Source organism: Arachis hypogaea, chromosome 17 (assembly GCF_003086295.3).
Source record: "Arachis hypogaea cultivar Tifrunner chromosome 17, arahy.Tifrunner.gnm2.J5K5, whole genome shotgun sequence".
Classification (NCBI taxonomy): Eukaryota; Viridiplantae; Streptophyta; class Magnoliopsida; order Fabales; family Fabaceae; genus Arachis; species Arachis hypogaea.
In genome coordinates this window covers 123,630,451-123,657,246 of record NC_092052.1, presented here as the reverse complement: position 1 = coordinate 123,657,246, position 26,796 = coordinate 123,630,451, and the positions used below count along the sequence as shown (strand labels likewise).

Sequence of the window (26,796 nt, the reverse complement as noted above, 5' to 3'; positions counted from 1 at the left end):
CGTGCGCAACGCCATTTAATCGGTACAGGCGAGCTTCGTCTTCCATAGCTCCACCACCCAACTGGTTGAAAAACTCAAAGCCTCCCCCTAAAACTCCAAGGCTCCCCGGATTCTCTCACAACCACCCACCCTAAAAAATTTTGCTTTCCCACAAAAGTGATCCGTGATGACTTACAGCGGCTAATGAATTTATACTACTGCATGCATAAACCATGATAGCCAGCAGGGTTTCATGCGCACAAGGTTTCTTCATAAACCGTGGTGACCAGCCACGGTTTCTACCGCCAAAATTCAAGTGTAATCCGTGCTAGGCTACAGCAGTTTACCTTCATTGTTTCATGCATGTAAACCATGCCAGCCTACAACGGTTTATATGTAAATTTAAAACCGTGGTTACCCACCACAGACGTAAAACTTTTTATTTTAATCAAGTCAATTGCCCGATTAATTATTAATTTGGTAGATTAAAATATATTATAAAAAATTAAAAAATTAGAATATTTAATAAGATATAAACTATATTAAATTTTACAATTTTAAAAAACATTGTAGTTATTTTTTAAAATCATTTTTTACTTTTAAAATAAATATTTATTATTATTATTATTATTACATTTACGGTGACAATTTTATTATTATTTTATTTATAAAATCTCTCTAGCTCTCAGTTATCAATGATTTTATTCTTAATGTATATCTTCTATTATTATTTTTAGTAATTTATTTTATAAATAAAAATATTAATAATCATAATTGTAGATTTATTGAGTTAACCATAAGAGTTGTTACTAGTTGCAATGCTGCCAATGCAATGAAAATTTGGGATCAACAGCAGTACTCGGCAATTAACTACGCCTGAAACGGTGCGTTTAGAACCGAAGGCTTAAGATTTTTTATACATGTACATGGTTGCAAAACAGAAATTCCCAATCCAAAGCTGCAAAATATTTTTCTATATAGCCCTCAAAATGCAAATTGTGCCAGGATGGATTTCAAACAATGCTGGTGTTCAAACGAGCTACCCTTTGAGCTTCTTCCAGGTCCCTAATAAACCTGCAAATTCAAATAAAACACACGACTATAGCTAAGAAATCCAGAACACTAGCAAGTTTTGTAGTCAATCAATACAAGAACAAAACTGGAACTATCAACTCAAAATTATTGTCATTGGACATCAAATTGAAAGCCCACTTGGAATATACTAAACATGAAATGACCACTAGTTGAATCAAAACTAAAATTCACTTCATTATACCTCTTAGAATTGAGAACAGAAGAGCCACCAAGTATAAACCGAATTCCAGGATTGCTGGCATTTTGTAGAGCAACACACCTTGACTCCTCATAAGTTGTCCCACCAACAATGAAGATGATTACTTCCTGTGGCCTGCATGTCAATTGTCATGTAATCGTTAAACATAAAAACTCATACTATTCCACAATTCTATTGTGTGTGACTTCTAGAAATTCACAAAGAAAATACAACTGCTAGATTTCATAGCAACAAACCTTCCTTGTTGAAAGTGATTTCCAACAAATGGGTAGTCCACATCTCTCAGCCGTCCTTTGACGATGCTTTCCATGGTTTGGAAAAGAAGGGGTTGGTGCTGGGTATACACATTCTCAACACCCTGCAGCAAATCTCAAAACAGAAGTTGTTTAGAGTTGAACTTAATCTATCAAAGATAGGGCATGGTAATCATAATACTTCTGTGCATACCTTCAACCCACGGGCCATATTACGGGCAATATTCATTAGATCTCGATTTCCAAAAAGATCACCAGTTCTCTTGTCAACACCTGCTTGCTTTAAAAGAAACTGGACGAGCTGTTGTGTCAAAAACAAAATATCGATATCAGCAACTATCGCAGGCATGCATAGCCACATTATTTATTTGTAAAGAGGTACTTCCCATCTATTTGCAGTTCTTCACAATTTAATCTAGTAAACATATATTTCTATTCTCTGGAATCCAAAACCAAGGATATAAAATGACAATATGACCCAAAATTGACTTTACCAAACACTGTACTTCTCCAAGGTTTAAAACATGGACAGCATCCACTAAAAGATTAAGGACAGGCAATCATGCCTGAGGATAAAAGGATTCAAGAAGAAAGCAACATCAGAGATTAATTTACCCCAGATTTATACTTGGCAGATCGGGAAGCCAGTTTGTTGAAAAGCTGCATTAACTGAACAGGGCTATCCTTCTCATATCGCAAAGCATATAGCATGACTAAACGCAGCCGGTCCACATCTGATATGCTATCATCATTTAGTAGATTTGTCACTGCCTGAAGATAGTACATTGAGACAGAAATTGTCACTTTTGTTAGTCTAAACTCCAAAGCCATTGTCAGTACATATGATAACAATTAGAAACATCGAAGAAAAATATTGGGGGAAGATAATAAGACACTAAAAATATTGCTTTATGTATCTTGTAATCTGCTAGTGTAAGCATGGGTTGTTGGCCAAGGGAAAGGATTTTACACCTATACTTCACCATGTATCCTTGTCCTTACTTCACATCATTGATGGAAATTCAAATATATGTCAAGAAGTCCCCGATTGCAGAATGATGTACCGAGAACAGAATAAATTTTTACCCCATTAACAAATCACCTCTCCATGAAAACAATATGAGGCTTATTAAGGCAAAGAACAGAATAATTACAAGATAAAAATCCTTTGAGATGAATGGTAGCACTGAAATGAGCAAACTACTATAGTTGAGTTTTCTAATTTATCATAACCATAGAAAGAAATATGCATACATATTCAGAGCTTAAAATAAATTAAAAAACATTGCACCGCCAGCACCGCTCAAAAAGAATATCCCCCTTTTTTCATCTCCAAAGAGCCTTTTCTTTGAGTGAGAGAGAATACATTAGACCATCACCCAATAACTCTTGAAGTTTGAGCAAAAGCAAAGGAAATTTTGCTAATCATTAATACATACCTCAAACGCAACCCCTTGTCCTCCATTGCAAGCCAGTTCCTGTTCTGTTTGTGAAACTGTCATAAGTTTTCGCTGTTGTACTATCTTGCTCATTTCTGTTACCAAAGTCACATGCTTTGACACATTCCCATGCATTTTTCTGTACTCAGGATAATTGTCAACAAATTTGGCCATGTCCTCTGACAAGAGTCAAACCATAAATCAATTAATTACATACTATGCTGCCATGTATAAAAATAGGTGTAATAGCAGAAGGAATTTTATTATTCTGAAATGTGAGACAATTATAAGTACAAACCTATCGTTTGGATGTTCTGGTTGCTCTTTGACACTTGCTGAAATTCATCAACCAGCCGCTTGATATTCATACCTATATCTCCAAAATTCTCATACATGTTGGCTTTGAAAAATGAATCTTGTTCCGACGACAACACAACCTCCTGCAACAGCAAATAGCACAATATTTCTTTCAATTTGTATAAAATCTAAACTCGAAGATATTGCTAACGTGATTAAACAGCATAAAAGTCTCTCTAACCTCCTGATCCTTTGAAAATTTATCAATGGATTTCAAGTCCACCTTGTTGTCTTGGATTCCTATCAATTCATGAACCATAGCCTGGAAAGTATAAGGCCACAAACAAGAATTACTTTATGAATAAACAAACTATCAGATAGCTAAGCTGTAAGATTGTCAGTAAGCACTGACTATAGCATTAATCCCATAGATACCTGATAGGTCCATTGATTGAGCAATGGGGTTACAGGATCATCTCTCCTGTCAAGCACTAACAACAGTGGTGAAACTTCTGTTCGCCTAAAATCGAAAAGACCACTTTCTTCTTGGTACATCAGTTTCTGTTTGAAGCCCATTAATGTAAATTAGTTTTCACTACATATGCATGATAAATTATAACACATAGGGATACATATATTGCCAGATAAAACAACAATAAGATGGCTACATCTGTGGCAAAAGTATGCCTAGAGATATGCATGGTGAGTTCAGAAAAATGAAAATTATAAAGATTTAAAAGATAAAAGTTAACAATTAAAAAAGAAAAAATAATAAAACACATGCAAACGCACCTTAAAAACATGCAAAAGTTAAAATGCATAAGATTGTCTAACATAAACAGGAAAATAACAAATAATATATATTATCTACTGAGAAAAAGTGACTACATAATTATGTCAAAAATTCTACTCACATTTGCTTCATGTGCTATTCTTTTGGCAATGTCAGACGTCCTTTGATATCTAATAACTGGTCTCCGTTTTAATGCCAAAAAGACAGCTGCTACACCATCAACAACCCGATCACAGAAGCGTTGCAGTGTTGAAGGATCCACCACAGCCGGGAGCATATAAATATAACTTGAAGGGATGTGCAAAGTGAAATGATAAGGATCAACTGCAACAAAGTCTGCGTAGAACTCCTAAATGATCGTAACAAAAACTACATCAGAATTAAACTTCACAATACAAATCCCAGCATTTGAGATCACATATTCACAACAAAAAGGGATGGGGGGTTCAAGGGTTCCAGCACAAGAACGTGTGCAGTCATCTATCATCATAAAACAGATAGATAGAAAAGTTCCCATGTTTACAGCGCAAGCAAAAGCAGTTACCTGAACTTGCTGGACAGCTTCATGTTCATCTGAATCAGCAAGTATGTGAATCTGAGTGTCCTTCAATATGTTGGAGAAAACTGTAAATTTCAGAATGCATTCACAAAGTGTCTTCGACTCAATGCGAGAAAAAAAAATTATCACTTCAACTAGGGAAAATATACAAAACGGAATTCCTAAATAGGGATTGCTTTATATATACTACAGCATCTGTAAAGATTTAAAAGACCTACATAGGTGATACTCCCCAAATCTAGGAGCGGCGAGCTGGCGGCGCAAATGCTGGATGTTCTCCGTCGTAGGGCGAAGGAAGTAAACAGCCTTGAGATGCGACATAAGCTCCTTCGACTTGGTTATGGAATCCACCAACTCCACCAAGAACACTTCCTTCTGAAGAAGCTCTGACTGTGAATACACAACGCTCACAATACTCACCTACACCATCAATTTCACATTTCACATCCATGTTGTAGCTCAACACCATAACCAGCAACACATATTTACAAGTTTACAATCATATGGAAAAATGAACACCAATATCATAATTGAAACAATGAATGAAGAATTATATCAGAGAAAATGAATTGATTCGTTGAGATCGTGGTGCGTACCGTTTGGGAATCGAGGATTAGGACCTTCATGCCGGAGATGTCCTGCAGCATGCGGTTGACGTAGTCACGTGCAGAGGACGTGAGCACCATTTTTTTTGTAGTGGCGACTCGAATAATATGGATCGATCTAAGTCTCAGTGGAGAGATTATAATCGAAGATGATTAACACTGTTGAATTCGCCAAAGGGTTGCGAATCTGGAAGAGGTGTTGCAGAATTTCAGATCCACCACCACTAAGGACCGAAGACGACGAGTCTTACAAAGGTTAAACGTTATGTAAAAGAAATGGGAGGAAAATCAAAAGTTAGGTGCATAGTCACAAGTTCCTTATTTCCAAAAAGTGTCAAAAATGTCAAAACAAGCAAGTTTGTATTTACTTCTCAACAATTTAAAATGCCAAAACAAGTGATGCAAATGTATGTGTAGAGCACATAATCAAATAAGTATTAATCACAAGCTATTTGGCATAAATTGAAATAATGTGGTGTTGACAAAGTTAAAAACATAAAGAAACAAGTAAGCCAAAGAACATTCAAACACCAAATTCCAATGAGACATGAGAGTCACAAGTTGAGACAAGAATTGAAAACCTCATGATCTATGTGACTTAATGTAAGTTAGGCATGAATAGAATGAATCAAATCAGCCACATAGATAGAAAAACCTTCAAACTTATGAGTTTATGCAAAAGAGGCTCAAAATCTCAAAAGAATTTCAAGTTTATGGTCAAATTAAAAATTCACTTGGACTATTCAATGCATAGAAGTAAATTAGCATCACAAGTAAGCAAAGAAAGTTAGAAGCATGACCAAAACTTTCAGAGAAGTTCTTGAGGAGTTTTCCAAAACCATTTAGCAAACAAGATTCTATCAACACAGAAATCCATCAAATAGAATCTTGTTGCACCAAAGAAGACAATGTCATTTAATGAAACAAGTTTAGGAAAAATCCTGCAGCATTTAAGCAGTAAATTGGCTATTTCCCAAATTCAAACAATCAATTCAGATTCCATATGAATGCATTACAATTAAACACAAAAACCCGATATGGATTCACATGAGTTGAGAGACTAAGCTAACAAACAGCAGCAAAACATCAATAAGCAATTCAAACCAAGCCAACCAGCAATAAGCAGCAATCTTTTTTCTGAATTTAACAACCAACCACAAGTATTCAACATGAATTCAGACAATTAAGCATCCTAAAACAAGTGATTAAGTTCAAATTGAAACAAAAATTGTAGCAGCAGTAACAGTTTTAACTCAGACATTGAGCACAAATCACCACCGCACAAACACTTCCAGAAATTGAGCAATTGTTACAAGAATGCAGCAGAATAGTAGATGCAAAAATACCTCAGCATCCATCAACCAAAACAGAGAAGCAATCAGCCAGATAATCACTCAATTGAGTAAACAACAGTTGGAAACCAACAGCAACGAAGCACCAACTCAATTAATCAATATCAAAGATGAATATTAAGAACAGATTAGGATAAATTCCGGCAGCAATTCAGCAGTACATAGAACTTTTCCCAATGTTGCTCAACCAAATCAACCCAAGTTCCAAATGAATGCGATAACAATTAAACAAACATGAATTCATATGAAATAAACAAATAAGCCAACCTACAGCAACAAACAGCAATGAACAATTAAGCAACCAGCAGCCATGAGCACATAATGGCCTAAGTTACAGCACCAAGACAGTAACAATGAGCAAAAAGAATTGATTCCGTCAGCCTTCCTTCATTGAATTCAGCAATCAAGCATAAGTAAGGAATATGGATTCAAACAATTAAGCATCACTGAATCAAACAATGAAGACCAAATTGAAACAAGAACTCAGCATCACTCAGCAAGGATATAGCAGCAATAACAATTATGCAGCAGCCTCAACAAATCAATTCAGCACAGGGAAAAATCAATGAAACAGCAACATTCCAAACAGCATTATTAATCAAAACAAACCTAAATCCTCTATCCAGCTCAGATTCTCTAACAACCTAATCAACTAAACATGCATTTCTAACTAAATTAAGATAAACAAAATGAACTAACTAGCTGTAATATGATAAATGAAACAGAACAAAGTAAAGGAAAAATACAATGGTTAAACCTGGGGTGCAGAATCAGAGCAGAGGGAGGAAGGGGAAGGAAGGGTGGAAGCGGCCGGCCAAAGTGGCGGCACCAGCGGTGATACTCAGACTGAGGTGGCGAAGAAGAGCAGCGCTGCGTTGCAAGGCTGAGAAACAGGGGAGACGGAGGGTTGGAAGACACAGGGGCTGCACCCTGTTCTGGCCGTTCCAGGCAGTGAAGAGGAATTGGAGCAACAGGTGTTTGTGGAGCTCGCGAGTGGAAGAGGAAAGGGTGGTGGTGAGCTATGACGCTGGCGACGCGGAGGTCCTGGCGCGAGCGGCGACTCGCGGAGGTGCGGATGAACGACAGGGACGGCGGCGCTAGGGTTCGGACAGGGGAAAGATCGCGGGGATGTGGATCAGGGTTCGTGGAGAGATGAGAAGAGGTTGGTGTGGCTGGAGACTGGTTCGGCGCTGAGCCAAGAAGGTTGCGACGGCGGCGCGGTGGGTTCTGGGTCGAGGCCGACGGTAAGGAGTGGTGGCGGGTGGTTCGTGGTGGTGGTTCGGCCGGGAGAGGAGGCGCGAGGGTAACGTCGCGATGGCACTGGGCTCGGTGGAAGCTAGAAGAGGGAAAGAAGAAGAAAAAAGGGCGCGGCGGTGCGGGTTGTCGCCGGCGGTTGTGGTGAAGGGAGGTGGCTGGGAAGAGACAGTGATGGATGGTGATGATGGTGAATGGTTGGCTCAGAGAAGAGGAAGGGTTACGGTGGCTCCGAGAAGAAGAAGAAAGAGGAGAGAAGGGCTTATGGTGGCTTACGAAAAGAGAAGGGAAGGAAGAGTAGGGGGATGCGGACGCACCAACTGCGCGGGAGCTCCCAATAGAGGGGTGTAAATTTGAGTTAAACTTTAAAATGGTTCTTTTGGGATTCGTAAAATGCATTGATTTAGTCTTTGACTTTTTAATTGTACTAATTAAGTTTTTCATATTGAAAAAAATGCATCAACGTGGTCTCCCTCATATTTTCCGATCATGTTCGTTGCCGGCGGGAGTGACGTGGCGAATGAGTGCCACGCTGGAGGAGTGTAAAACGTCGTCGTGTTGGGTTTTGGCGCTAAACTCACTAATAAACGACACCGTTTCAAGTAAGCATATACAAAACGTTCAAACCCCCTCCCCCAATATTCAAAGATCACTTTGTCTTCTTCATCTTCCTTTGAACTGAAAGCATCAAACCCTGGCATTGGAGAGCCCTGATGTGAATTTTTGGAGTGAAACAATTTGGAATTCAGAGGAACCTGGTCAGTGTTGGCTGAAGATCGGTGAAGGAAGGAGCAAAGATTCTGTGTGAAATTTCCTGTGACAGAGGTAGACATGCAGTATATTAGATAGTCTTGTTCTGTTTTACATAGTGGTAAGGTATCCATCGTTATGGATTTTACTTGGGAAATTGGTATAGATTGATGGGAAACCATGGATACTATGTTAGTAGCTAGGGTTTTTGCATTGGGTGGTGCGGATAGGGGTTATCGGAATGCTCTGTTTTCAAACCAAAAATATGGGCATTTCTATAATGACATAGTGACTGAAGTAGTTGTTAGTTAACAATTTTGGAATATGATCTGTTGTTGTTTGCTGATGCGATATGTTGGTAAAAATGTTGTATATTTTTTTCTATTACAGATGGAAAAATTGCTGGATATAATGTTCCATCATGGTGGAACGTTTAAGAAGAATGGTGATGGAAAGTTGGTTTACTCACCTGACAATAGAGCTTGCTTAGGAGATTTAGATGAGGATACACTTGACGTCTTCTTCGTCAGGAACTATTTTAAGGAGTTTGGATATGACAAGGTAGTTGAGTGCTGGTGGTTGGTTTCGGAGAGGAGGTTGGAGGTTGGATTGAGAGCTCTGACCACTGATGATGAATTAAGGGAGATGTGCTTCCATGCACAGAGGAATGATGGAGTAGTCAATGTTTATTTCGAACATGGAGTTTCGACACCTGAATTGATGGAGGGGAAAGAAGCTGTCATGTGTTTGGATTATATTCCAGAAGAGGAGTCTGGTGGTGACTTAAACAAGAAGAACACCCCTGAGGATACCTTAAATGAAATGCCACATGACCAATGTGATCTTGACCCAGCTCTTCCTATTCCAATCCCCATTCCAAACAGTCCAATTGCAATCCCAGTTCCTGCTAACACCCCCACCACAAGACCTATACATGATGACATCAAGTCCATGGCTGATCATGAGAACCCCAAACTCCATCATATACCCAACCCAAAACCCACTACAAAGCCCAATACAACCCCAACTGTCAAGCATAATCAAAAACCCAAGCAGAACCAGAAGCCTAAGAAAACTCAACCAAAGCCCAAGTCCAAGTTTACTTCAAAAACCAAGCCCAAATTTAACCCACCTAAAAGAATCACAAGATTTCAGGCAAGGGAACATTGGAGTGCTAACAAAGGGAAGCAAATTGATCATGTGGATTTAACTGAAAATGGATCAAGCAGTGATGAAGATAGTTTAGAGGATGATTGTTATGTCCCTGTGCAAGAGGCCAACTCTAGTAGTGATGATGAATTGGTTACACAACCAATCAGAACAGAGGTCAAAAAGGTTAAGAAGGCCTCAGCCATGGCCAAAGAAAAGGAAAAGATGTATAAAGACACTATTATACAAGATGATGATGCAATTGTGGCAGACTTATCTAATGTAGAGGTAGACCTTGGTTTTTTAGGAAATCTAGGGGATGGATTGATGTATGATGCTCTTGACCCAGGTGCAGAATCTGATGGTGCAAACTCGTGGCACTCGGAGGAGATAAAGACTCCTCCCAATTCTGAAGATGAATTTGAATCTGATGGAGAATCGAATGAGTTTTCAATCTTTCAAGAGGGTCAGAGATTTGGTGAGCTGCAACTGCAAGTGGGCATGAAGTTTAATACTAAACAAGACTTCAGGGATGCTGTGCGAGAGTTTACCATTCAGGAGGGTAGGAGGATTAAGTTTGTAAAGAATGACAATGTGAGGTGTAGGGCAGTGTGCCAGGTAGAAGAGTGCTCATGGGTGGTTTACGCCTCAAGGGATCATGAGGACTCTTGCTGGCAAATCAAGACTTTTTATGACGATCATACATGTCCGAGAGAGAATTCTAATAGGGCTGCAAACAGAGCTTGGTTGGCAAGTAAGTTAGTAAAAAAGGTTAGGAAGTACCCTAATTTCAAACAATGTGAGGCTGCAACATACTTTAAGTCAAAGTGTGATCTCATATTGCATAGAAATTCAATTGCAAGAGCCTTGGCTGATGCGAGAAATGTTGTCTACGGGGATGAAAAGACACACTATGCCTTGTTAAGAGATTATGCTGAAACACTGCTAAAAATCAATCCGGGATCCACTGTAAGGATTGGGGTTACTCTAATGCCTGACGGCCAAGTCATGTTTGATAAAATATACATCTGCCTGAGTGGTTGCAAGAACGGGTTTAAAGCCGGGTGTCGACCTTTAATCGGCCTCGATGGTGCATTTCTAAAGACACAGATTGGTGGACAGATATTATCAGCTGCCGCACAAGATGCTAATCACCACATTTATGTGGTTGCTTGGGCTATAGTCAACATTAAAAACAAGGAGAATTGAAAATGGTTTTTGGAGTTACTCCATGATGATTTAGGAGACTATAAGGCTAACAGGTGGTGTTTCATTTCTGATATGCATAAGGTTAGACAGTTTATTTTATAAGCAAAATGTATGTCTGTTTATTGTATAAACTGTTTGCTTCTATGTGTTAATTGGTATGGATAATTGGAACTTGCTGATTTCACTTGTTAGGATAGATGGTTTGGTTATGTATGTTGTTTGGTATAATAGGTGTCTGAATATTTAGTTACCTTGATCATTTAAGTAGTTTCATTAATTAGGTAGTTTGATTATGTAGGGTGATTGGTTATGTAGGTAGGTTGGTTATTGATGAACTTTGGTTATTTTTGGTGTTTGGTGTCCGCTATATCTTCCTATCAATTGCAGGGTTTGATAGCAGCTGTGGAGGAGGTCATGCCACAGGTCCACCATCGTTTCTGTGTATGGCACCTGTGGCGAAATTTCAACAAACAGTGGAAGGATCTTGAGCTGCGGAGACTCCTTTGGGATGCTGCAAGATCAACCACCTTCCAAGATTTTATTGGCAACATGGACAAGATCAAAAGACTCAATGAGAAAGCATGGACATACATTAACAAGTGGCTTAGGCATTCACGGACGAAGTCTTAATTTAGCCACAGGCCAAAGCTGGATAATATATGCAACAACGCATGTGAGGTCTTCAACGCAAGGATCAAAGAGGCTAGGAGCAAGCCAATCATGACACTGGTTGAAGAGGTAAGGATGTTCGTTATGAGGTCCATTGCAAAGAACAAAATAAAGTTGAACAACCACGTGAAAAAACTTCCTCCAGTTATACAGAGCCAGTTAGAAAAGGTAAGGAAAGAGTCAAAGAACTGGGTTCCCATATGGAGTGGGGATGAAGCCTATGAAAAGTTTGAGGTCCATGGACAACCAACAAACATGGTTGTCGATCTAGGAAAAAGACTTTGCACCTACCAGTTCTGGATGTTAACAGGTAACTTTTGCTACAATAAAATTATATTTATTTTCATTATATTTATTTTCATTTACATTATCATCATATTCAGTTTAGGCTGTTTTTACTTGAACTATTAAATGGCATGGTCTGGACTTGAACTGCCTTTTGTGTTGTAGGCATTCCCTGTGTTCACGCCTGTACTGCTCTTGCACGGGTGAACAGGAGACCAGAGGATTTCTGTCACCCCTTGGTCATAATGGATTCATACAGGAAGACCTACGAACATTACATCAATCCTCTCCCGGGCCAATCCATGTGGGAAAAATCACCATATAGTTAGCCCCAGGCTCCAAACATCAAACGAAAACTAGGAAAGCTCACAACCAAAAGAAGAAAGGACGTTGATGAGGGTACTAGTGTAAACAAGAAAGCTAAGCATACTGTTACCCTAAAGAGACAGCTCAAGCCATTCACATGCACATATTGTGGTGTAAAGGGCCACACCAAGAGGGATTGCAAACAAAAGAGAGCTGATGAGCTTGCTGCTGCTCTTGCAGCTGCAGCAGTTATTGTGGCAGCTTCCAAGGCCAAAGCTACTCCTGCTGGGAGTACACCTGCAGCTGAAGCAAGCAACACCATCACTCCGGGACCACCAGCAGCTGACATTCCACCACCAGTGTCTGCACCGCAAGCTGAAGAGGTTGAATTATCCCAACCAAGCTATGGTGGAACACAAAATGAGGTATAAAAGGTCCTAAAATATTTGTTATTTACTTCCTATGTTTAACTCCCCTATTCACACTAACTCATACAAATTATTACACTCTATGCAAGCACCACCACCACCAACAACAAGGCCACCTAAATTACCAACCAAACGGAGGACGCCACAACAACCAGTAACTACTTCTGTCGATCCATGCAAGGAGCAAGTGCAGCCACATCTTCAAGGTTGGAAAGGTTCATGAAGTTTGTTCCAACACCACAGTTCAAGGCACCAAGGAAGAAAAACCCTTGATTTTGAATGTTCTATCAGCTTCTTTAAGAATATATATGCGATTTGGGCATTGGTTGATTTTTTGGGTTTTTTTTGTTATTTCTCTAAAGGAATGGCTCTTAGCTAGACTGTTTGATTTATTTTGATTTTCTGGTAGTAAATACTATAATAGAGTTTATGCTCGAAGGTAGCTGCTTCAGTTTGTTTATCCTTATGTGGTCAACTGAAACTGTATTACATTGACAATGTCTTGTTTATAATCTACAACTACTATTATCAATTTACCTCTTCTCTTCATTCAGTTTGTATTCTATTTTTGTAAAATCTATCTACAAATAACACACCAATAAGCTAAACAATTCCCATACATTCATTAACAGATGCTTTCAAACATAGTTCTTACATTTTTACCATCACGACTAAAACAACAACTAACAGAGAAAAAAACAGCAACCCTAACATTTGTATCATATATTTATGGGTCCTTAACTCAGCCTCCAAATTGCCAATCCTCAAAGCAAGATTGATGCTCACTTCTTCATTGTTGTATGCCACAGTGTCTTCTAAATTTCCTTTATCATCTTCTTCCACTACTCTGTGAACATGAAATTTAACAGTTACCATCAAAATAGTCAACAACAAATCTTCAGGAAACACTCACGTTGTAATTCGGGCATCCAAAGAAGGGCTTATTTGGGTGGGTTTCCGTTCCAGGCCATCAGAACACAGGACGTTTCTCACACCCACACTGCTCTGGTACTCGAGTGCCTCTACTCTGACTTGGCCTCCTTGTGGTTGATCGCATAGAACTTCCATCTCCTTCATCTGCACGTCCAACCATCATCCAAACAGCAAAACAATGGGTACGAGAAGGTAGCTGACGAAGAAGTGTTGCGCTACTTGTGAGTTAGGGTTTAAAAAGGGGTCAGGGACCAAATTGGGTCATAAAAACTTTCTTTGCCACATCAGCCAACCGTTAGACACTCCAGCGTGGCACTCGTTTGCCACGTCACTCCCGCCGGCAACGAACATGACCGAAAAATATGAGGGGGACCACGTTGATGCATTTTTTCCAATCTGGAGGACTTAATTAGTGTAATTGAGAAGTCATGGACTAAATCGGTGTATTTTGTGAATTTCAGGGACCGCTTTGGGGTTTAACTCGTGTAAATTGGGTGTGCGTATGCACTAATGCTTGTGCGTATGCACGGATAGAAAAATGGGTAGAAGTGCGTACGGATATGCTGTGCGAACGCTGTAAGCGGAGGGCATACATGAGAGTGTGCGTATGCACAGAGCTGTGCGGACGCACAGAGAACAATTTTTCTTTTATTTTTTTTCAAAACAGAAATTCACCCAACAATACAAAATGCATATAAACAAGAAATTCATAAAAATATGCAACTATTTACATTAACTTTAAAATTAATCCAGAATTTTATCTTCCAAATCAAAATCATGAACTATTTAAAGCACTAGTAATATGCATAAACAAAAATCTACCCAAAACTATTTCAACCATCAAAAACTAATTGAAAATTTTAAACATGCAACTCAAGTTAAAAAGGTAATTTAAACAAGATTACTAACTATTCACATATGCATTTTAAAGCAAAAATTTATTTAAGTAAGCTAACAACCAAAAGACATATTTACAATAAAAAAAGCAACCAATCAAAAACAAACTATTCACATATTCACATATCAACAATAGCCAACAATGTAATACCATTGCAATTCCCGGCAACGCGCGCCAAATTTGACAAAAGAGTTATTGCTGGTTCGGAATCAATCAAAACAAGAATCGATTCATTGGTAGCATAGTCCAAACCAACAATGAATTCTCAAGATCAAATATTCAATTCAAAACACAATATAAACCGAGAGTATTTAAACTCCCGGGTCGTTCTCCCTAGGAATTGCAATGAAATGCTCATTTATTGGCTATGAGGGAAGCAAGAAAATTTGATGGCAATTGGCAAGAAATTAAAATACAAGGAAGTAAACAAGCATGCAAGGACATTAAATGTAAAGCAATTAAAGCAATGAAAATAGAAATTTAATGGCAAAAAAACTCTTGGCATGGGTTGGGAATTAAGGATTCCTATCATAATCATAGACCACAAACATGATAATTGCTAAGGATTAATCCCATTTAGTCAATCCTAACATCGAGGATAAGTCAAAAGGGCATAATTGATCTCAATCCACAAATCCTAATCAACTCACTAATTAACGTAGTGAAAGACTAGTGTTAGTGGAAACCAAACCAACTAACAATCCTAATCACAATATCGAATGGACATCTATGACTCAAGGTCACCTAAGTATCCAATTCTCAACCAAGAGTGAGAAAAACTATGCAAAAACCCAACCAAGTATTTTATCAAACACTTGGTGGGCATGAAAAGAAAGCATGGTAAATGACAAGAAATAATAAATGCTACAACTACCAATTGCAAGGAAAATAAAGATAGCAACTCAATAAAGTAATAAATAGCATGAAACATAAAATTGCATTAAATGTAAATTAAAATACAAAGAGTGCAAATACATAAAAGTAGCAAAAATAGAGAAAATGATATGATAAACTAAAGAAATTAAAATAATAAAGCAAAAAAAAATAGAGGAAACTAGATGAAAGCAAGGATTAAAAACAGAAATTACAAGGAAAATTAACTAAGAACCCTAATTTCTAGAGAGAAGGGGGAGCTTCTCTCTCTCTAGAAAATGAACTACATGATAAAAATCTAACCCTAATTGCTCCCCCCTTCTCACATGGAAAGAGGGCCCCTTTTATATGGCAACAATCAGCTTCAGAAAGTCCCAAAATTGGGCCTTGGAGGCCCAAAAATCGCCCCGAGCGATTTGCAATAAATGAGTCACGCGTTGAGACCTGTGCGTACGCACAGGTGGTCATGCATACGCACACATGGCTTTGGGTTTCTTGTGCGTATGCACAATAGGTTGTGCGCACGCACACTCTAATGTGTGCTTCTCCTTTGATTTCTTCATGATTTCTCCCAATTCCATGCTTTCTTTCCACTCTCATCAAGCCATTCCAACCTATTACACCTGAAATCACTCATCAAAACTATCAAGGTATCGAATGGGATAAAAGTGAAATAAAATTGACTAAATTAGGCACAAAAATAGCATGTTTTCACAATTAAGCTCAATTTAGAGAGAGAGCACAAAAGTATGCTATATAAGTGAATAAATGTGGGTTTATATGATGAAATCCACTCAAATCAAACCAAATATATCGTAAATTATGGACTCATCAATCGTCCCTCATGATGCTGCTCCCACCCACCAATGCAGCCACTGAAGGGATCACCATCAATCTTGAGTCCCAACTGGTACGCCATGTCATGCAAGGTGATAGTCATCTCCCACATAGAAGATGAAACGTATAAGACTCAGGTCTCCATCTCTCAATCAAAGTTGATGCCAACGGCCAGTCATGCTCAAATTTCACCGTGTAAGCAACATATTCAAACCCAACTCGTCTAAAATATGGCCTAATTTGCTCAGACGGACGTCTCATCGAATTACGTCTAGTGCATAAGATCTGAGGCGCCTACCGAACAAAATAAATAAGTTAAAGAAAAGATGGACAACACATAAAATCACAAATTCACATTCCATTACAATATAATAAACCTGAGTTATAAAAGTGTCCCGCTCGATCAAGTCTGCTTACTGTGTAGTCAACCTAATCTTATCTATAGAGGGTATGTTCGTACCCTAACAGCTGCTGCTCCATCAAACTACACTCTAATAAAATAAAACAAACTGAATTTAGTTACTTTCACATTAATTAAATTTTTATCAGACATATTCAAACTAATTGTGTATCTTACATCTTAATTAGTTTATAAACTTACTAATTAACATGTAAACTAACTACATGATCATATAAACTAACTCCATAATTATGCTAATTAATAATTAACTGATAATTTCATTTAACTAACTAGCATACATATTCCAAGCTAATTACATATTCAACTAATTAATATTTAACTCACAACTTAAATTAACCATTCTGATTAAACTAACTAACAGTTAAGTAATAACTTATGCTAACTATAAAAAAATATGTTATAAACAATAACTCAATTTGAAAACGAAAACAGAAGAATATACTCACCTGAAACTGACGACAGAGCATATCAAAAACTTTAAAAACGTCAGAAGAAAGAAGACTCGGGAGAGAAGATAGGATAAAAGTGACAAATGAAGGTGAATATGAAAACGACAAATGAAGGTCCCCACGGGTATATATAGTGTGACGAACTCAGCGTGAAGTTCGCCGGGAGTTACAGCGAACTCTATTCATATTATAGAGTTCGTCGGAGGTACAGCGAACTTCCTCTAAATTACACAAAAAAAACATATCCTAATATTTAAAATTAAAATATCTTTTTTGAAAATAATATATATTTTTTTAATTTATTACAAAAAAAAATCCGTTACTTTTTATGCACATATGATAATTTCATGGTTAAAAAGCTAAAACTTTCTTTTGTCTATATATAGGAAAAAAAAATCTAGTGAACAAACTATAACATACACTAATTCACATCAATTTTTTTTTGTATTTTTAACTTTAAAATTTAAAAAATTAGGATAATATTTTTTTATAACAAATTTTTTGTTTTTCAACTAATTAATTTTACTTGATTATACTCCTAGTTTGTTCCTAGCGGAACTAATATAAAAATTAAGAAATCTTTTTATTTTTTTTGGACGTGAAAAATTAAGAAATCTTAAATAAATTCTTAATAGCTAAGGTACGGGCGTTCAATTCTTATTCTTATACTGAAGACAAAACTCGGTCCAAACATTACGCTGTGACCGTTTGGCAAACGAGTACTGCCGCCGCCAGAAATAAATAAATAAGATACATTTAGTAGGTTTTTCTAACTAGTGCCAAATGAATTAAGGAAAATCGAAATGATTATTACCAGCTGAATATTTCATAATAGGACTAAGATTTTGGGTAACTTGACTAAGATACATTTACGTATTGCTACACTTGTTATAGGAAGAAAGAAAAATAAAGCCATTTTTTGGATAACTTGACTAAGATTTTGACAGGAAAAAAACTTGTATATCTAGTTTTTCTATTAATTTTTAAACGTCTAGTAGCAATACTTAATTACCAAATAATGTAAAACAATAAGGACAAACCTTCATAAATCTGATCACGTATGACGTATCTAAAGTTTAAGAAACTCCAAATTTTTTCCACGTATTGACGTGCTCCGTTGAAATCTAAGTTAACATTCAGCCCTCTTCTTCACTCGCCACGAACACACCGCTGACGTGGGCCAATCACAGTCTCTCACTGTTACAAAGCAGTAACATACTTCACTGTCACAACCCTACACTTAAATGCCAAATCACAAACCCACCCAAAACCAACGTCCCCGATTGCACCTGTCACCAAAAAACATTTTCCCTTCTTGGTAAGTTTAGAACCTTCACCCCTTCCTTTTTTTTTTCTTTTTCATTTTTTTTATCTTTTTCGAATTTATGAAAAACATTTAATATAATTTCCCGATTTATCTTTTCCCAACCGCCGAAGCAAAATTCAGTTGTCTCTTTTTCATTTTTCGTGCCCCTTTTTTAATTTTCTTTTTTAAAATTCTTCCTCTTCTATGCGATTTCTGCTCCTCCTTTCTTGCTTTCTATTTTCCCGGAAAATAATATCCCAGTTTTGATTTTCCCAGAAAATGCAGAGAAAAATGCTGAACGCAGGTTTGAACTCTCTCTCCTCATATTTACCTTTGCACCCCCTGCTGCAAAGTCGTAGTTGACATCCTCGTCATCACTTGTTTTCTTCTTCTTGCATTGATTTTCGTTCCCTCGTATTGTCGTATTTACTTTTACCCCATCTGCATATGCTCTAGGGTTTTTGCGTTTTGCATTGTCTATATTTCTTTATTTCTTTCTTTACATATATTATGTTCCCCAACGAATATATATGGTGCTTGATTGAAACTGATGGGTGGTATGCACCTCACTGTTTCTGTTAATTGAGAATTGAGGGACGTTGTTGTCGGCAGAGAGCATTGTGTTACATGAAATGTGAAATCTCTCTGCTTTTCTCAAGTTATCTACTTGTTATATCCCAATTTGTATTGTAATTATCTGTGATTGAGCTAATAAGGGTTTGGGAGAGTGGAAATGGGTTTTAAAAGTTGTTAATTCTTGTCAGCTTTAAATTCTAGTGGGGAGTAGAATTATTTATTCTGATTGCTATGTTCTTTGATGGTTGTGTTAGTAGTGTTCCTACATTAGGAGCTACCAATACCTAAGTTGTTAACACTTTCAATAAACTGAGCGTACATGTTCAACTGTTACTATAGTTATTTGTATGCTTATGTAAATTTTTCTGACTTGTTAACATATTGAGGTGTAGGGTAGGACTGATTCTTCATAGTTTAGTTTTTCTGGTCCAAATGCAAATATGAGTCTCTTTTTTTTGTCCTCTGGTAATTTTAAGATTTATCATTACTAGGTCTTCTGTTTTTTTATTATCAGTGTACATTATTTGTTAAACAAATCTAATTGTCTTTGCAGGATTGTTGTCATATTTCAGTTCGGGTTTCCTATGTAAATCAAAAGCAGACATCGTTGTCTATTGTTGATGGCATATGCTAGTTCTACAAGTTGCTCCAAAATAGTGTTTTTCTTGCAATATATAGCATATCTTACCGTTTGTTGCCATTCAAAAGAGACAGCTGGAGGGAAAATTAAACGAAATAGCTCTTGGGAAGTGCACTCACTTCACATAGTAAACAATAGAGTTTCCAGTAATGGGTTTGCTGGATATTCTGTGTTCTTCTGTATTTCTGTTTACGCTGGTTGAGGCCACCAGCAGATCAGGGAATATCTGGCCCCTCAATGTTGGTGCCGAGTCCTCGGGAACAGTAAGCTGGACAGTCTTCACTGCAAGTATATTTGTACTTGTTGCTCTTGTTCTCTCAACGTATCTGATATTTGAGCATTTAGCTGCCTATAATCAGCCTGAGGTTTCTCCTTGTGCGCCTTTACTTTTTAGGTTTCTTATAACTCTGCCCATTTGTCTGACTTGGCTATTTGTCCCCTGTATTATGTTTTCCTTTTCTTTCATGATATTGTCTAATTCATTATTATTAATACTATTTTTAATTACAGGAACAGAAGTTTTTGATTGGTCTCATTTTAATGATTCCTGTTTATTCATTGGAATCGGTAAGAGACACCAATGGCCAAATACTATCTGTTATCTTTGCATAGCATCTCTTATTGTCTTAATTAAATTCGTTTGTTTTTCAGCTTTACCTCTGTACTAAAATGACTAATTGTGCATTTGATCATCAAAGGATTCATGTTCCAGTGTCTTTCACCGTTAGATTAAAATGCTGCTTTTATAGCTTTTTAACATGCATCTTTATACAAGGTTAATTCGTTTTTTTAAATTCCATTGATCTTTATGGTATCTAAATTAAATATTGATATTTAAAAGAATGACTGCTTTGTATGTATTTATGATATACTTAGATTTGATTCTTGTTTGACTGATAAGTGGAAAAAGTGAAAAACTTGGTTGCTATTTTCTAAAAACCCAAATGTAGTAAGTTGCATTGAACATTAGAATCTGCATGTCTGCTTTCTGATGCACGTGTGTGATTTTATGATAGTTTCTTTTGATATATCTAATTGTACATTGTTGAGTTCTGGTGTTTACATGATGCAGTTTTTGTCACTATTGGATTCCAGCGCAGCATTTAACTGTGAAATTATAAGGGATTGCTACGAGGCATTTGCATTATATTGCTTTGAAAGATACTTGATTGCTAGCTTAGGTATGTTGAACAGATTGGTTACCAGTATGATTTTCAACAATTGTAGTTATTATTCATGTATATATAGTTCCCATAAATGTCAAGGATAACAATCAAGGTTTTCTGATAGAAGTTACTGTAACCTGCTTCTCCAATCCCTCAAGATATCATAGGTCTACTCAAACCTTGAATTATGTTGAACTTCTCATGTTCTTAGATGGAAAACTGTTTATGCCTGCCTTTAGGTGGTGAGGACAAAACAATTGAATTTATGGAAGGTAAGAGCCCAGCAGATTCCAACACTCCTCTCCTGAAAGAAGAATATGCATATGGGGTCGTAGAGCATCCATTTCCATTAAACTGCTGTTTAAGAGATTGGTATCTTGGCCCCGACTTCTATCAGTCTGTGAAAATTGGCATTGTACAATATGTATGTAGGATTTTGGTATAATGTTTTTTCCCCATTCCTTCCCTTCCCCATTCCAAGTTTGGGCAAGAACAATCCATGCCTTTTTGTTGCTGACTAAAACCTACATTTCAGATGATACTAAAAATGATCTGTGCATTGCTGGCAATGATCCTCCAGGCTTTCGGGGTTTATGGAGAGGGGAAGTTTGAATGGAAATATGGGTAAGATTATATTGCTCTCTGTCTTTGATTTTGTCTGCTTATGTAAAATGCACACCACAAGTATATAATCTAAATTCTCAATTACAAAGATTGTTCCTTATCTTGACTGCACTCTGTTCCGTTGAAAACCAATTGAAAAGATGAATACTGGTTAAACTATTTCCACATTTTCTAATTACTTGTATTTTGGGTTCTTGAAAGAAAACTTAGGGGGTTGGGGGTGAGTATTATTATCCTCATTGTAGCCTGTCATCTATTGCTTTGTAGGTATCCATACTTGGCAAGTATTCTTAATTTTAGTCAGACGTGGGCTCTATATTGCCTTGTACAGTTCTATACTGTCACTAAAGATAAACTGGAGCCTATCAAACCATTGGCAAAGTTTCTAACTTTCAAGTCAATTATCTTTCTGACATGGTGGCAAGGTGTGGCTGTTGCTTTTCTTTTTTCCATGGGAGCATTTAAAGGGGCACTTGCTCAAGAGCTGAAAACACGTATACAAGACTATATAATCTGTATAGAGGTATGCTATTTTTATGTTGTGGAGGTTGCTGTGACACGCGTGCACGCGCACACTCACACACGTATATGTTAAGTTAGATTCCTATTTATTTAAGCGTGTTATGGTATTTTCTAGGAAAGACTTTTTATTAAAAATATGATTCTCTATTTTGTAATTTGTTAACAGATGGGCATTGCTGCTGTTGTGCATCTTTATGTCTTTCCTGCGACACCATACAAGAGGGGAGAGAGGTGTGTACGCAATGTAGCGGTCATGGCTGAGTATGCATCCCTAGGATCACCTCCAGATCCAGCAGAGGTCCGAGACGCCGAGCGAACACCCAGAGTGCATCTGGGTCGACAAGATGAGAAAGAGAGGCGGGTGAAGTTCACCCATAATGTTCGTGATGTGGTTGTTGGGAGCGGTGAAATTGTGAGATATCAACACTCCAATAGTTTCAAACCTTTTGAAGTTTTTCACTCATCACTCTATAAAACTCATCGGTGCTGTTTCTGCTTATCCCTTGTGTTTCAGATTGTTGATGACATGAAATTCACAGTATCGCATGTGGTAGAACCAGTTGAAAGGAGCATTGCAAAGATAAACAAAACCTTCCATCAGATATCAGAAAATGTGAAACGCCACGATGAGGAGAGGAGGAGAAGCACAAAGGACGACAGTTATGTCGTTCCGATGCGTTCATGGAGAACAGAGTACTCTGATGTTCATGATGGACTAGTGGAAGGAAGTGTGAGTGATAGTGGTATGCCCAGTGGGAAGAGACAACAACACTCCAAATACTCCGCCTCCAGGATGAAAAGATAGTATTCACCATTTTACTTTGTATATAGTTTTTGCACATATTACATAGGGGAAAATTTTCTCACAAGGATTTTGACATGTAATTGCATAGTCATGCATATTCTCAACCCAAGTCTTGCTTAGTCTCGTGTGCTTTCGGGAAAGGGAAAATGTAAAACAGCTTTTTCTTTTTTTAAAAAAGAAGAAACAATTACATTGGTTGAATAGATATACATGATAGCGTATAACATACGAAAAAAGAATTGGGAGGGGTTGGAATGTCTAACGTTTGGTCCACCCTTATGGTGATGGCGTAACAATTGTGTGACCCGAAAGTAATGGATCGAGAAATTGAGAAGAAACTGAGCCACAAAGATGTGATGGATTGTGAAGAACAGCAAACAACCACTCAAAAAATGCTGAAAGGATGTGAAGCTGACATTTCAGTCCAATACAAGAAAGGAAAATTGCTTGAACTTAGTCTGTCGGTGATGCCCGATGCCACTAAGGTATCATTATCATAGTTATATACCAGGGTGTTGGAGGCAATTCTATTGGAGTTGAGAATAATAGTCCTTATCGTAGTAGAAGTGGCTCTTTTTTCTGAAGATCTCCTGTAATAGAATTATGCAGTACTATTTGAATCAATTATATCAATAAATTGAATTTAGATTCTGCAAACAATAATAACAAAAAAAGTGAGAAAACTTGCAAAGTGGTAAAATGAAATAGTAATTACTTTTGGGGTTATTTAGTAAGATCCACTAGTATAGAAGTTGGGAGAGTAATAAGTTTTTTAGGACACGTCAAGGATAGCACACAACATTGTGAAATATTTAAAAGAAAAATATCTTTTAAAGTGACAATGTTAGTAAAGTGATAAAGTGATGTTCTCTTAATCAAGTTGAATTGCGTGTAGCTCTTTATTGTGTTCTCTATAAGTATAATGTAAACAGGAACAGAAAGAGGAGCATAAATCTAGGGGGAGCAACCCTTGAAAAAGAAAGGGGGAGCAACACTAAAGCAAGTAACATAAATCAAAGGAAAGTTTTTTAACTTTATTCAAATTCAATTCCTTTTGAATTAATGTTTAATTATGTTTGTCATCAAAAGAGAGATTGTTGAGTTAAAAAATTAACTAAATTAATTTGATGATGACAAACATTATTGTTAGTGGGTTAAACACCCAATTAGTTTTAATTGAATTTGTTTAAGTGTTGCAGGCCAAAAAGAAAGAAAGAAGCAGCTCAATAGAATGGAAATCATAGCAAAAACAAAAATGGGCTATAACTCACTTAAAGCCCAAATTGATTGAGCAAGGAAATCAAAAGGGCTAAACCAAGAAAGAGCCAAACCAAGTCCGATTTGATATCACTTAAGGCTGATCCCTCCATTTTGCTTTCAGTAAAGCAACATTCACTTTTTCCTCTTCAGTCATAACTCAGAGAGAGAGAGAAAGTTTAGTCCCTAAGTTGTTCACCAAAGAAGCAAGAAAGAGAAGGTTAAGCAAAAATGTTGAAGTCTAATCACCCACATCAAACTATATCAAGAGAAGTCAGAAGCTAAAGGTGATTTATTTCCTTTTTCATGCATCTTATTTTCTTCTCTTTATCTTCAACTTTCTACCAATCCATTTTGGAATACATGGGAAAGATAATCTCTGTTAAGCTCTGCTGCAAATCTATGGTCAAATTTGTGTTTTAGGGGCCAAGTGGCATTTCAATGGCTCAGATCTGGATTTACCATTGAAAATATTTTTGTTTGCTGTCCTGAGGCTTTCGGTCAAGAAAGAAGGTCAGAACCAAAGTTCCTAATTTGAGGAATAATGGAAGAAAGTGAAAAAAATGAGTTGGTGAAGCTCACAGCTCGAGGGTTGACCTAGGAGAGAGCAACTCAGCAACATGCAAGGAGATACAAAAGAAGATTTTTGATCATTCAGAAGACAAGGAAAGATAACCAGTATTTTGAGGTTTATGTTCTGAGAAGAGTTCTCTGAAGAAGTTCATCAACTTCGACAGTGCTTCCTAGTCAAAGGAGCATTCCGCCAGAATGAGGAACTAAATTAGAGGCAAGCAATTATGGTTTATCACATAGCAAAGAGGCTGTTGAAGCATCAATCTCCTTCATGTTTTGTAGATTGTATTTTTCTTTTCAATGTTTATCTTTCTGTAATTTCTTGAGGTAAAAGGCTGAATGAGAGAGTCATTGAAAGAGCCTAAGAGTGGAAAGAGACAGAGAGATACACATGAGTGAAAAGCCTAGAGTGATTTCAAATTTTTTTAGGTTGATTCTGTGTCTTGTGTCTTGTATCTTGTACTTGTGAGGTACCCCTTTCTTAGTTGGGTGAGCACTAAGAGTGAAGAGTTAGGTATTAGCATGACCAAGTCAAGTTAGGTTAGAACTTGAGAGTGAAATGATTGTGTCAAATCCTGTGGAATTGGTGTATGTAATACTTTAACTATAGTGGAAATTCCACCACTGTTGTGGTGGAGACTGGATGTAGGTTGCATCACACAAGACAACCGAACCAGGATACATGATGGTGTCTGCTTCTCTCTTCCCTGCTCTGTTCTGTTTTCTGATATTCATGAGACAAAATGAATTGTCTCATAAATTTTTCGCTACTGAGTTCAAACAGATTCAAATTGAAAGTTTGTTTTAAAGGGTAATTTAATTAAAGTAAAAGAAAGCCATAGATTCAACCCCCATTCTCTAAGCCTTCTACAACCTTTACATCTTAATAACTGAAAATTATTCTCTGGCTATACAATCTACTATCACTCAGTTAAATAACATCTTTTCTCTCAAGGACCTTGGTGAATTTAGTTTCTTCTTAGGAATTGAAGCACACAAGTTAGGTTCTAGTGCTATTCATTTGTCACAAACTCGATATATTTCTGATTTACTTCAAAAAGTTGGTACGAGAGAGTCTAAAAGTGTTCCAACACCAATGATCACCTCTATCAAATTATCCAAAGAGGGTGCTGATGAATTTGATAATCCTTCCCTTTATATATCCATTTTGAGCTCCCTTCCATATGCAACATTAACGTATCCTGATATCTCCTTCACTGTAAATAAATTGTCTCAATATATGCAAAGGCCTATTCATAGCCATTGGAAATGTGTCAAACGCCTATTTCGATTCCTAGCAGGTACTCTTTCTCATGTATTAATATTTCATCCTAGCCATGATTTGTGCTTGTTTGGCTTTACATGTAACACCCTAATTATCCTAAACCTTACCTCATGCCATAAAGTAAAAGTTAATCAAAGGTTACGACAAATCTATGACTTATACATAAAAATATATAGAAGGAGTAATAATTCTAGAAGCCTGATGAAGAAAAATAAGCTCAAATACGAAATTACAAAGCGCGAACGTTCACACGAAGCTATGAACGTAAAAGATAAGATCTACTATGTGAGATAGCAAGATATATGTAGTTATATAAGAGTATAATAATCATAAGATACTAGTCTAAGCCTGCAGAGTTTAGGCCGACTAATTAAATACAGACATACAGAATTTTGAAGGTAAAACAGCTTATACAAGTTTTTCTCTCAAAGTAAGCCTCTAGGCAAAGTAAATACAAAAGTGAGAGATAATACAAATTAAGCAAAAAGACTCCAAAACAGATAGAGATCATCCGCTCTATCACCACCAAAAACAACTCACCGAGGTGGGTTGCGAACTGTATCTGAAAAATAACAACAGAATATGGTATGAGAACTGGAGGTTCTCAGTATGGTAACAGTGCCCAATAATGTAAGATGTAAGGTTCCGGGATGCCGGAGGCAATCCTAGAACTTCACATCGATACAGAATATTCAAGCCTTAATAAAATAAAATAAATAACTTAAACCATAAACCATAAACAGGGTTATCTAAACTTAGGGAATCTCTAACTAATACTAAACCACACCATTGTATCCCACAACCTTTGCCAACCTACCCTCCACGCGACCCATCGCCACCGCTTTCCTATCCTCCTCAGCACCAGACAATCACAGATAATGCAAGCAAGTAAAGCACAGATAGTATTCATATATAATAAGTAACTCAAGAAGCAAGTAGGTATATTATACAATTAGGCAAACTCAAGTAATCAAAGCAAACAAGCACATAAGAGATACATATGATGAGT

At 37.2% G+C, this 26,796-nt stretch overlaps 2 protein-coding genes across 10 annotated transcripts; one reads left to right on the top strand and one right to left on the bottom strand.

The window, feature by feature from the left end:
- Positions 1–744: 744 nt before the first annotated feature.
- On the bottom strand, positions 745–8,165 carry LOC112764220 (vacuolar protein sorting-associated protein 45 homolog). Of its 3 annotated transcripts, none has more exons than XM_025809772.3 (14): positions 7,330–8,165; positions 5,212–5,466; positions 4,834–5,035; positions 4,601–4,680; positions 4,178–4,405; positions 3,699–3,824; positions 3,505–3,585; positions 3,265–3,406; positions 2,967–3,145; positions 2,143–2,298; positions 1,721–1,828; positions 1,510–1,631; positions 1,256–1,387; positions 745–1,053 (listed from the first exon to the last, which is right to left on the bottom strand). In XM_025809772.3, exons 2-14 carry the CDS (start codon positions 5,299–5,301, stop codon positions 993–995), a joined length of 1,707 nt encoding a protein of 568 aa, XP_025665557.1. In that variant the 5' UTR covers positions 5,302–5,466; positions 7,330–8,165; the 3' UTR covers positions 745–992. The 3 variants fall into 3 exon arrangements, with proteins under 3 accessions (XP_025665557.1, XP_029150250.1, XP_025665558.1); XM_029294417.2 differs by having other exon boundaries at positions 7,319–8,162; XM_025809773.3 differs by having other exon boundaries at positions 5,212–5,407; positions 7,330–8,154.
- Positions 8,166–18,372: 10,207 nt separating this feature from the next.
- On the top strand, positions 18,373–22,879 carry LOC112764547 (protein LAZ1 homolog 1). Of its 7 annotated transcripts, none has more exons than XM_025810206.3 (9): positions 18,373–18,643; positions 19,469–19,920; positions 20,066–20,122; positions 20,628–20,736; positions 20,961–21,145; positions 21,257–21,345; positions 21,613–21,868; positions 22,034–22,279; positions 22,382–22,879. In XM_025810206.3, exons 2-9 carry the CDS (start codon positions 19,705–19,707, stop codon positions 22,670–22,672), a joined length of 1,449 nt encoding a protein of 482 aa, XP_025665991.1. In that variant the 5' UTR covers positions 18,373–18,643; positions 19,469–19,704; the 3' UTR covers positions 22,673–22,879. The 7 variants fall into 7 exon arrangements, with proteins under 7 accessions (XP_025665991.1, XP_025665988.1, XP_072079632.1 ...); XM_025810203.3 differs by having other exon boundaries at positions 20,961–21,160; XM_072223531.1 differs by having other exon boundaries at positions 18,380–18,643; positions 19,469–19,949.
- The last annotated feature ends 3,917 nt before the right edge of the window (positions 22,880–26,796 follow it).

Excerpts from the sequence above, each read along its gene's own strand:
- LOC112764547 (XM_025810203.3), top strand. The coding sequence starts at position 19,705 with ATGGGTTTGCTGGATATTCTGTGTTCTTCTGTATTTCTGTTTACGCTG. Across the intron at positions 20,123-20,627 it reads CTGTTTATTCATTGGAATCG|TTTTTGTCACTATTGGATTC; the intron begins GTAAGAGACACC and ends TACATGATGCAG. Across the intron at positions 21,869-22,033 it reads ACTATATAATCTGTATAGAG|ATGGGCATTGCTGCTGTTGT; the intron begins GTATGCTATTTT and ends ATTTGTTAACAG.
- LOC112764220 (XM_025809772.3), bottom strand. The coding sequence starts at position 5,301 with ATGGTGCTCACGTCCTCTGCACGTGACTACGTCAACCGCATGCTGCAG. Across the intron at positions 2,299-2,966 it reads GACAAGGGGTTGCGTTTGAG|GCAGTGACAAATCTACTAAA; the intron begins GTATGTATTAAT and ends TACTATCTTCAG. Across the intron at positions 1,388-1,509 it reads AATCACTTTCAACAAGGAAG|GCCACAGGAAGTAATCATCT; the intron begins GTTTGTTGCTAT and ends ATTGACATGCAG.